The sequence below is a fragment of the Herpailurus yagouaroundi genome, unplaced genomic scaffold (assembly GCF_014898765.1).
Source record: "Herpailurus yagouaroundi ecotype Mexico unplaced genomic scaffold, PumYag 67569, whole genome shotgun sequence".
Lineage (NCBI taxonomy): Eukaryota > Metazoa > Chordata > Mammalia > Carnivora > Felidae > Herpailurus > Herpailurus yagouaroundi.
In genome coordinates, this window is record NW_024420375.1 from 4253707 (window position 1) to 4265730 (window position 12024).

The 12024-nt window shown below is 40.2% G+C and overlaps 1 protein-coding gene across 6 annotated transcripts in view; it reads right to left on the minus strand.

The window, feature by feature from the left end:
- Positions 1–3940: 3940 nt before the first annotated feature.
- The window catches only part of PHKA1 (phosphorylase kinase regulatory subunit alpha 1), a 168770-nt gene continuing 160686 nt past the window's right edge, over positions 3941–12024 (minus strand). For all 6 annotated transcript variants that reach the window (XM_040467720.1, XM_040467719.1, XM_040467718.1 and 3 more), the window contains 3 exons: positions 10320–10373; positions 8032–8232; positions 3941–6608 (listed from right to left, as the gene is read on the minus strand). In XM_040467720.1, coding sequence (XP_040323654.1) covers positions 6435–6608; positions 8032–8232; positions 10320–10373 — 429 coding nt within the window. In that variant the 3' untranslated portion in view covers positions 3941–6434. The remainder of the gene's footprint in view (positions 6609–8031; positions 8233–10319; positions 10374–12024) is intronic.

Here is a 12024-nt window from a genome sequence, read left to right on the forward strand (position 1 = left end):
AGTGATGTTTGCAAACTGCAGTTCCCCTTCCCTCCCTCCTTTTGCTTCTGGAACTATACAAGGGTTACTGAAATAATTTATGTAGTGTGAGACTTCACATTACATAATATCCTGAAGCACTTTTAGAATTATCATCAGTTATTTCCAGGCTCCTGGCAGCCCCTATGATATGATGTAAGCTGGCCAATTCCCAAGTCCCCCTACCTCTCATCTCAACCTGAAGTGACCTGCTAACACCCCTCAGACAATCCAACATTCTTACTTCCTTTAAAAACTAGCTCACCATTTTTTACTTTTTAAACATTTCTTGAGCACTCTGATATGCACTTGGATATATTATCTCATTTAATCTTTGCAAAAGTCCTATGAAGGATATTGTAATATGCCCATTTTACAGATGCAGTTTAGAAAGAGAGCAAATGGCTGTTCAGTGTCACACACCTATTAAGCAGAAAAGCAGGAATTCAAAACCAGGTCTGCCTGACACTGAAGCCGTTGAACATTCCCTTTACTATGTAAACTTCATTCCTGTAGCATTACTTTGTTAAATCTAACTTTGTTCAATCCTCCATTTAGTATTCCCTGAATGCGTAGTATTCTGGAAAATCCAACCGCCCCCCCAGACCTGTGATGTCTTCTTTAACTAGAATATAAGCCCTTATGCTTCTTTTAGATCTTCCTATAGCAACTGGTTCAAAGTTCTGCAATCATTCAGTCATTCACCAAACATTTATCTGACGGCAACTAAATGTATAGAACAGCAAAGGATTCAATTCTCAAGATGAACTACAATCTCATTTCTGCTCTCAGGGAATTTGCATTCTTGTAGAGATGACATAAATACACAAGAAACAGTATGCAATGCATCAAAGTCAGGTAATGAATGTAGAAGGCTTAGATTGCTTAATAACTAAGAATTAAGTACTTAATAAATGGCAACTAGAATTCCTATTCAGTGGCATTTGAGATGGTTTTACTGGATGGACAGGATTTTACTTGGTGAGGATGGGAGCCAGAGGAGGGCACACTGACTAGAATCAATAGCATAAGCAAAAACATAAAGGAGAACATTTCTAGTCTAGTTTAGCTGAAGAGGCTGGATCATGAAGGGTTGTGAATGCCAGGCTAAAGGGAACAGACTTCAAGCTGTGGCAAATGAGTAGACATTTAAACAGAAATCTTAAAAAAAAAAAAAAGATTTCTACAAGAGTGGTGTAAAGATTAGCTATTGAAAGACTAGAGGTAGTGAGAGTGCCGCAGTGGTCCACATAAAAAGTAATGATTTAAACTAGGGTACGGGCAATGGGAACAGAGATGCCACTACCCCAGTCCTGACATTGTCATCTCTCACCTGAAGTTTCTGCAATATCACACGGATTTTTACGTCTACTTTTGCAGAACTACAATTTAGTCTTTTCGCAGCCACCAGAATGAACTCGGGGCCAAAAAAAAAAAAAAAAAAAAAAAAAGTAAATCAAACCATGTCACTTTTTAAAGCCTACCGCACACTATGGTGAGAATCTTTTGGGCTAGGAAGAAGAGTGTAACTTTTGGGAATGCCTTTTTGTGGAGGCTAGGAGGAGAAAAAGATGCCATAAAGGAGACAAAAGAAGAAATAGTTGGGTGAGAACAAATGTAGTACAGTTTCACAGAAATCTAGGGATGAGAGGGTCACAAGAAGGGAGAGGTAGTGACAATGTCATTGCCAATAGGAGCTCACTGGTGCTCTATGAGGAAAAAAAAAAAAAACACAAGGCAGGGAGGAAGCCCAATTGCAAGGGGTTAACGAGTGAAACCAACACTGTCAGGTGGAGCTTCTTCTTTGAAGAAATTTGATTGTGAAAGGAAGGAATTAGTATATCAAGGGATGTTAGAGCTCATGAATGATTGTTTTTAGGATCAGAGAGAAAGGCACACATTTACTGACAGAGGTGAAGGAATCTGTGGGCCTGTAGGAGTTGACGGAAAGGTGAGATCATGACAGATTGGCAATATAAAGAGGAAATGGGATTTGTCCTGGGCCTTCAAGGATAGGCAGTGAAAGGAAGAGGACAGGATACAGGCTGGCCAGCTGGCACCCTAAAATCTGGACTGTAATAAGATGATGTGAAAGTGGATTGTTCTCTGTGTTCTTTCAGATCTAGCAGCAGGTAGCCGAACACTTCAACACACTTCTAAAGTGGAAATAGTATCCTTATTTGACACACAATGTGGCAAGATGACTCAAGTATGGAGAAAGATAAATTGTTGCAATGAGGCTCTGAAATTGGCAGCCTATTCCTGCAGCAAATCTCACAGGGTGGCTGGACACTTTGTTCATGATTCAGACAGAGCACAAATCATGCCACAGGTCCCTAACTCAATTTTCCACATGCTTAATATCCATACAGTCCTTAACTTGGGAAGCAAACCCTTCCCAAAGCACTGGAATTGCAGATGGAAGGCCTAAGTTCAGAGGAAGTAGGTTGAACTTTGGCTCCAAAGTGTTCTGGTGTGGTGACCCTGGATAAGGGTCCTTGACTCACTTTCTTCAACCATTATTGCTAAAGGTAGTTTTTGAACCAGCAAGATCAGGTTAGGCTATGCCACTTCTTTTGGCGATCTCGCCTGTCTTTGCTTGCTGGAAGAAGCAGGCAGCAGGGAAAGCAAACACACTGAAAAGGCACTACTCCTGTGGCTGCCTTCTTTGTGCATTTCTGCATGTTGCCCACTGTGCCATACAATCTGCCCACAGATGCCTCAACTGTACTCAACAGACTGACCCTTGTTTTAATGTCTTTTCCTTGAAGAGTGTCATTGTTGAGAATGGGAACTCTATCGAGCCAGACTGCTTGGGCTCAAATCCCAGCTCTACCACTTACCAGCTGTTTGATCTTGAACAATTTGCTTAAATGCTCAGCACCTCAGTTCCCTCATCTGTAAGATGGGAGTGACAACAGTATCTAGCTCACATGGTAACTATGAAGATAGAATAAAATGGTTCATGCTAACTGCCTGTGTAACAGTCTGGCATCTGGTAAGCACTCAAATATTGCTTAGGATTTAAGAGATATTATTTAAGTCTCCCCCCACTGTTTCCTTACCCCCACACCACTACTTCAAGAGTACTTTTGAGAACAGGTCCTTGGCTTTTAGGCCTAGCCTTAAAAGAAATCAGACTTCTGCTAAATATAGGGCAACCATATCGTCCAAACTGGGACACTTTTAAGAGTGACAAAGAGTGCTATTAATAATTATGCCACGACAACAGGCATACATGGAGACTGTCCTGGGCAAACCAAGACCTAAGGTCACTCAAGTTTAATAGGAAACAAAGACTAAATGTGGAAAACACTGTATTTATCTCCACTGCATTTAGTGTAGGTATTAGGTATTGAGTAAGTGCAAAGGGGGGCAGTAGAGGTTTTGTGAGCCATGGGTAAGAACGACAACGTTTGCCCCACCAGTTGTGTACAATTCCTACAGTGTAGTGAAACCTAATTAGTGAGGATGGGATTGGAGACTGGTTCATCCTTACTGAATAAACCCTCTCTTGTTACACACGATGGTTAATGAGTAGTATAAACAGGATTCTGCCAAATATTTATAATACTTAGGAGAACAAATTGTTGTTAAGTACCTTCCGGTAGTACAGAAGCCCCATTTGCACACAATTGTAACACTGAGTAAAAATCTTATTCATTCATCAGTACAGGTCCCCTAAAGATGTCAATAAGCCCATTTTAATTTAATGAGCCTAGTTTGAGTGGGTATGTATTTGAAAGATAAAACTGTGTTTCTTTACTTATATTATCTAACATATTATAGAATATATATGATTTCTATATTAAAATAATTCTACTTTGAGCCAATTAATGAGCTTTGACTGTACTGTATAATTAAATAGAGTATGTAAAATAGAGCCACAAAATAAACCCCAGTCACAAAAACACACATAAAGTTTTGAACACTGGCATCAGACATGATTTAATTGGACATTCCAATTTTTAATTCTAATTTCAAAACAGAAGCGCTTAAAAAAAGTCCAAAGTTTCTTTTAGTATCACATGCTTACAAAGAATAAAATGCAGATCAAGTTTTCTAAAAAGTTGCTTTAAATGTGAAATACCACTGGATGGAGAGCACAGTGATAGGCAATTTAGTAAACCCAGAGAAACGCAGCAGTCAGTGTCAGTTCAGGCAAACTAACATGGCAGAGAGCAGAGGTTTTCACCTGTGCCACTCCAGATGTACTTCCTGTGGCTGGGGTATGCACAGCCAGTGAAAAGACAGTGTCAGAACAGGTCATAAATTATCTTTATAAGGTGACCAGAAAATCATGTAATCAGAAAGCTACTTACTGTGTGTTTCCATTTGCTCTGAGAGACATTCTATTCTAAAAAGGTTGGCTATCCTCTCTCATTTCCACTCTCTGTTTTCTATCAGCCTACTTACTGTGTTCACTTACTCATGCACTCAAAAGACTGTCATGGGTTTTGTAAGAACCGTTTAGAGAGATCCCTAGCCCCAGCCCCATTCTTGGAGAAAAATCTGAAAAATCTGAGAGAAAGGAAAGGACAGAAGTAGGAAGTTACCTGAGTGCAAACAGGTAAATTAGCAGACTCTTGATACATAAACAAGGAGAAGGAAAGTGCTATGGACTGAATATTTGTACCCCTCTGAAATTCACATTGGGTATTCAGCCTTAATCCCCAAGGTGATGGGATTTGGAGGTGGGGGCCTTTGGAAAGTAATCAGGATTAGATGAAGTCATAAGGAAAGAGTTCCCATAACAAAATTAGTACCCTTATGAGAAAGAAGAGTCTAGAGTCCCCTCCGTCCCCCTTTTCTCTGCCATCTGAAGACACAGCAAGAAGGTGGCCATCTGCAAACCAGGAAGAGGGTCCTCCCTGGACACTGAGTCTGCAGGAACCCCAATCTTGGGCCTCTAAGCTTCCAGAAATGTGAGAAACAAATGTTTGTTATTTAAGCCGCCCAGTCTACAGTATTTTGTTACAGCAGCCTCAATTAAGAAAGTTAGGAGAAACATTCTTCAAATCAGGTTACCTAAACATGGACTAGGGGGAAAAGGACTTAAGGATTCCTCCATTACTCTTGGTGTGTCAGCCTGGGGGCCACGGTCACCACCATCCATATAACACATATTTACATAGGCCGCCAAATGTAGATACAGCTAGATATACAGACACATTGAAACTACTTACATTCAGAAAAATTCTCATGTATGCTTAGACACACGCACAAATGCAGCTATTTATAAGAAACAGATATATGCCAACAGATATCAAAATACACATAGATATGAACACTAGAATCAGGGAGTGAAGATGTAAGTGAAAGAGTTTAAGAACCGATGGGAGGACAGGGAGTTGGTGGTGGGTGGGGGGTTGGATGCTGTAAAAAATCAGTAGGCGAGTGAGACAGACAGGTAAGGATCACCAAGGAAGGACTGCTTGTGAAGGCAGCTATAGACTTGACTGCTGGATTCCTGTTTGCCAAAGACAGAGACTTCAATTATTCTGCATGTTGTGTCTTGGCCCACTCTTCTGAGGCAAAAGTTGGCGCACAAGGCTCTCTTCAGGGTACTAACTTACCTCTGATTGATTCCCTCTCTGTTCCCTAGGTGTAAGACACTATTGCAGGCATCTCTTTTCCCTTCCTTTTTGGAACTGGGCTCCTGGCTCCTGGGTTTTTCTGCATTTTCTGCTACAGATACATCTCTGAGCACCAGCAATCTTCAGAAAAGGTGATTTCAATTGCTAATATCAAAATTCTTAAATACAGACACTGCACTTGCATTTTTTGATATTTCACCAAAGGGAGAGTAGAAATTATGTTATGTAGATACAGAGAAGGCAAGAACAGGGACAGTAATTCTATACAGGAAGGCGTTTGTCACTCAGTGTGAGGCAACACGTGAGTAATGAAGAAAACCATGATCTGGTACTCTCCTTTCCCAAGAAAAGGCACTTAGAATAGATATTTCCAATTTGTGGTAGTATAAAATCCAACACTTTAGGGTTTCCCCACTTGAAACAACGTCCCAAAGCACCCACCACTCATTCACACAATGAAACTACACATAAGAAAAATTTCCAAACTTGAGTCATAAGTCATTATTAATACCTACTCTGCAAACAGTAGTTAGGAAACTAAATTTGTAACAGATCTGGAGGATAAAAACACATGCAAACTTCCATGAACCATGAAAGAATGAAGGCCTACAACAGAGTGCCTGGGCGGGCATATTCCTCCAGGCAGAGGTTCACTTCGAAAGCAGTTAGTGGATCAGAAAAGTTCATTCTTCTTGGGTGGGATGGGCTGGAAAGGGGCAGGGTAGGAGTGATCAGGCCAACACATGTCAGTCCCATGCATGATCAACCGAGGCAGGAACCAGCTGTCAAAAGGCTCCCTGCAGCCAGGGCCCAGAGGCCTCACTGCATGGCACAGATGCTGTGAGGCAGGAACTCCTGTACGTAGGTGGCAGCTGCCTTGGAGAGGTAGGTCATGGTGCCAAACCTGCCACTGGGCGCACTGTCATACAGAAGAGTACAGATGCCAGACGCAGGATCCTTGGCCAACATGGTATCATCTGCCCCGAGGGTTTTCTGTTTGGTTTTTAAGGGTAGGAGAACACAGGGGAAAGGAAAAATTACTAATCCTATTAGTTAAAGTCCTCATTGGGATTACTCAGAGCCTCCTCCCCATCACCAGCTAGTTGGATCTTAGGCTGTTTTGGTAGGAAGGGATCGGTTATGCACAAAATGTTGAATGTGAGTTTCTATATGTACATTTTTCCCTAGATACCCACATCCTACGACATTATTTTTTTAATTAAAAAATTTTTAATGTTTATTTTTGAGAGAGAGAGAGACAGAGAAAGAGAGGGAGAGAGAGAGAGGCAGAGAGAGAGTGGGGGCAGAGGATCCAAAGCAGGCCCCAGGCTCTGAGCTGACAGCACAGCCCGGTGCGAGACTCAAACCCACGAACCATGAGATCATGACCTGAGCTGAACCGACTGAGCCACCCAGGTGCCCTCATGATGACATTACTTTTAAAATGTTAATTGTTCAGAATTTTGAAAGTTAAATATAACAGTTAATTAAACGAGTTGTACCTGTTAAGAGTCAAATGTTAATACTTACAAATCACCCCAGACGGACTTGGGTCCTAATCTTTCCAGTACTACTGATTTTAGCACATATTATTTTATCTTGCTTTTGATGACTATTTCTTTCTAAGTAGACTTAGTTCAAATAGACTGTACACTTTCCAAGCTAGAGTCTATGCCTAAAAGGGATCATATTGTATGATACACAGACTAACAGCAATCCAGAATATTTAAAATTAGCACTGTCCTGGGTACTTCTGATTTTTTTTCACATTTTCCCACAGTGCCTAATAATAGAATGAAATACCTATTACATATTTTGGAGATTTTCCTATTGATGACAGGGCATGTACTTCACCTTAGTGTTTCTACTCTTAATCTAGGAAACATTTGGAAAGCTTTCAATAGTCTGAATTTTGTAAACATGGTTAATGTCCTGGAAGAAGATACATTAAGAAAAAGTTTTTAAATGTAGAATTAAAAGTTTCACTTTAATATTTTCCTATAGGTAAGTAGCTAACGCAAAAACAAAACCAAACCAAACCAAAATTGAATCTTCTCTTTTCCTTAATAGTCCAAAAAGGATATGCTATCCAGTTGTCTCTTCTTAAGTCCTTATTGCTATAAAAAGCCATGTGATAAGAAGACTGAAATATGATGAAAAGCATAAAAGCCTCCTGAATTCCAGGCAACTTTACCATCTCACACAATCACAAAAACACTTGGTGAAAGACAGAGGCCGTCCTGCAGCCTACTTCTTCTGCAAACAGAGCTCAGAGCCATTACAGAGGGACCCAGAAAAGAGTTATGAGGAAGAGGGCACAAGAAAGTGACCTTGGCTTCACTAAGAGCTCTGAATGCAGTTAGGTTAGTGTCAGACATTCCCCTTTGAGAAAACAACAGGCTTGCCACTTGCCTACCTGTTCTTGAAGGAACAATTCATTAGCAATATGCACTATCTTTTCCACAGCAATGATGCTTCCAATACTATGAATTTCAATATCTGCCATCATGGTGAGGACAAGGATGGCTTCAACCAGAAGCTGGCGGTACTCTGGCTGAGGTACACGGTTCAGGACAGATTCCACATGAACGGAGAATTTAATCTCGCCTGGAGTCATCTGTGATAGAGAAAAAGAAAATCAATTCCTAAGAGCCTATCATCCAGGAGTTATCAATCACCTATTCTGAAAGGCAGGAAAAGCACTGTAGCCAAAGTGTAGCTCAGTCTCCTTCAAAGTACCTGAGTGAGTAAATTGGTCCGATCTTTTTGGAATGCAGTCTAGCAATGCATAACAAGAGTCATAAAAGTGTCAATGCCCCCTAACTCACAATCCTATTTTTGAGAGTTTATCCAAAGTTAATAATTCAAGTGAGGGAAAAAGCCCTATGTGCAAGAGTGTTTACAGCATTAGTCACAAATGTAAAACTAAAAGTAATCTAAACATGGGAATGGTCACGTAAATAAATGGCATATTATGGTACAGCAACTTCATGGGTTTTTATAGAGTCATTTAAAAGAATAAATATGATGACCGTAGATACAGGAAAAATCTAAGTAGAACTTAAAACTGTATGTACAGGATGACTAGAATTATGTAAAACATTTATATACTGTTAGATTAAAATGGGCATGAAGAAATACAAAGTTATTTTAGGGTGAAGAGCAGTGAGGAATAATTTTTGGCAAAATTGTATTGAGTATATAATGGACCTTATATATAATGGACCCAAATATATATGTTTGGACCCTAAAGACCAGGGTTCAAGTCCTGTCTTTGTTAGTTACTAGTTCTAGGACCCTGAACAATTCATTTCCCTAAATTTGTTTCCTTATTTGTAAATCGGAAACTACAATTCCTTCCTTAGCTGTCTCACATACCTGTTTTTTAAAAATTTTTAAAAAATGTTTATCTTTATTTTTGAGACAGAGAGAGACAGAGCATGAGCGGGGGAGAGGCAGAGAGAGAGGGAGACACAGAATCAGAAGCAGGCTCCAGGCTCTGAGCTGTCAGCACAGAGCCCGACATGGGCTTGAACTCGTCCACTGCGAGATCATGACCCGAGCTAAAGTCAGACGCTCAACCGACTGAGCCACCCAGGTGCCCCTCACATACCTGTTTTAAAGATCAAATTAAAGAATGTGTAAAGGTACTCTGAAGACTCTTAAAGGTACCACGTATTATTATTAATTATATTAACATTTCAATCTTGCTTAAAAGCAGAGAAAGGACAGAGAGGGCACAGTGTTCTTTATTAGAGAAGAGGCCTAGAGGCAAGAGTGAAGCTCTGAGGCATAGCATTAGCTTCCTGCACTCGCCCCTCCAGCCATTGCCTACAACAACTCCAGTGTTTTTGAGAATGCTCTACCATCCAATCTTACTATTCCTAATTTGCTAATTCTAGTTCCTTTGTTGGCTTTGTATAAAAGTTATTTCTTTAGAATATCTATGTGATTGGGCAAAAAGGGAAATATAAAAGCGCCCAATAATACATGTCTGTGGTTCATGGCATTATTTTCCAACCATGGTTATATATCAGACTCATTCTAAGGATTGTTTGTTTGTTTATTTGAGAGAGAGAGAAGGACAGAGAAGGAGAGAGAATCTCTCCATGTTGGAGTCGGATGCAGGGCTCAATCCCACAACCTGATCATGACCTGAGCCAAAATCAAGAGTTGGACGCTCAACTGACTGAGCCACTCAGGTGCCCCAAGGATTTTTTTTTAAAGTACAGATGCTCAGGTTCCATCCCTGGAGATTTTAATCCACTAAATTGGAGATGGGAGCTCAGGTTGCTATGACATATGGTTAGAGCTGAGGACCACTAGTTCATAATATAATAGTCTACAAGCATCCTACAAGAGAAAGGTGGGGATGAAAAGGATGGGGACATGAGAGGTCATCCATTTCTAGATTTCTATCTTGTCTGCCCTCTCTAACTGGCAATACTCACATAAACCAGCCTAACTTAACCATCAAAAGGGGGCTGTCCTTATATAATTAATGTAATACATAATTACTCTCTAATGTTCCCATTCTATTTCTTTTCCTATTCTGTTTTTAAAAAATATTCTCTCCTTTCCTCAACTGCACCTCATGTTTAGCTCATCTAGAGTCATAGAACTGTTATGTTGAAAAATGATCACTGAAATACTTTAGTGACATAAACCATCAATCACATAAATGTGAAAGACACAGAATCTCACCTCTCTAGTGGTTGAAGAAGGAAGAACAAAACCTTCTACAGAGAGTCCATGACACTGCAAAAGAGCAAAAACATGTTGTCACCAAGGATATGCTGATAAATGGGAACCTGTAAGGAGACACTTAGTATTTCTAAGTGCGCTTCATGGGGTAGATGCTGAACAATCACAGGCCAGTGAAAGGCCCTGCAGCCCAAGTGTCCTTGCCAAGGGCTTATGATTATTATGTGGCAAGAAGCAAGGCTGGGCTATGGTAGATGCAAGATTTACCCTCAATTTAAAGGAGTGGAAGTGATAGAGAAGGTCTACCTTCTGGGATAGACTAGTCCCAAAGATTCAGAGACTATCAGAAAAGATATCATGCTAGGTCCCAGACCCATCACAAATAGGCTTTCAGAAAGATTTTTAGGCTGAAGAATAAAAACCCTCAAAATACATATTTTTCAGACTTGTATAGTTACTACATTTTAAATTTTTTTTAATGTTTATTTATTTTTGAGAGAGAGAGAGAGAGAGACAGGGCATGAGCAGGGGAGGAGCAGAGAGAGGGAGACACAGAATCAGAAGCAAGCTCCAGGCTCTGGGCTGTCAGCACAGAGACCGACGTGGGGCTCAAACTCACGAACGAACCGTGAGATCATGACCTCAGCTGCAGTTGGACGCTTAACTGACTGAGACACCCAGGCACCCAGCAGTTACTACATTTTCTAGTTAAGCATCCCCTGCCCCCGAACATCAGTGCCCTTGATGCCCTCACTCTGCTGTACTTTTACTACAATACTTGTCTTCTTTTAATTCTATATAATTTATTTATTATGTTTATTATTTATTGAATAGCAGAATCTAAGCTCCCATAAGGATAGACTGTTGTCTATTTTGTTCTTTGCTGTATCACCATGAGCACTTAGGACACTGCCTAGCGTACAGCAGATGCTCAGGAAATATAAGTGAATGATATTTTATCTTCTCTCTTACAATCAACTCAATTATTAAAAAGCAATGGGCATTAAGGACTTGCCATTTTAGATGTTAAACAAATTAAAACAACATATATTAAGCCACAGACAAAGATTCCAATCCAGCAGGTTTACTGGCTCTGGTACCTGACACTTCCATCCCATGTTTCATATGCCAAATAACAGTCTTAGTACAGAGGGCATTTGTTTGTCCTCTTATATTAGGATTCCAAGTCCATGTTTTGATTCTGCCATAAAATACTCAATCTTCCTGGTCATATTTAAATGTTCCTTTTCTTGTATTTGCAAGACCTTGTGGTTCTGTACCTTTATCATAATACATTTCAGCTTTACATTATAGCTGCTATTTAAGAAGATAACTATGGATTAAACTTCTTGATGATAAAAACAGATACATTCCATGGTATCTGGGGTAGAACAGCACCCACTACATGTCTGTGAAATCAAATTGCCATAACCCAGGCATAGCTGTAGAGATAAAATATCTGTCTGTGACCAGGGTGCTAGAGAAGTTAGATGGAGAGTTTTAATAACACTCTCTGAAAAGAAGATTTCCAGAGCTACTAGTCTGAGGAAACAACTTTTACCTTTCCAAAAGATCACCTGTTTTGGTCCCTGGAAGAATATCATTGTGCCAAGGGGAGAAGCATAACTAAGGTTTTGAAGCCCTGGATGAAATCTTCTTCAGGTCCTTGCTAAGGGCAATGAAGCAGAAAGTGCCACCTAAGAGA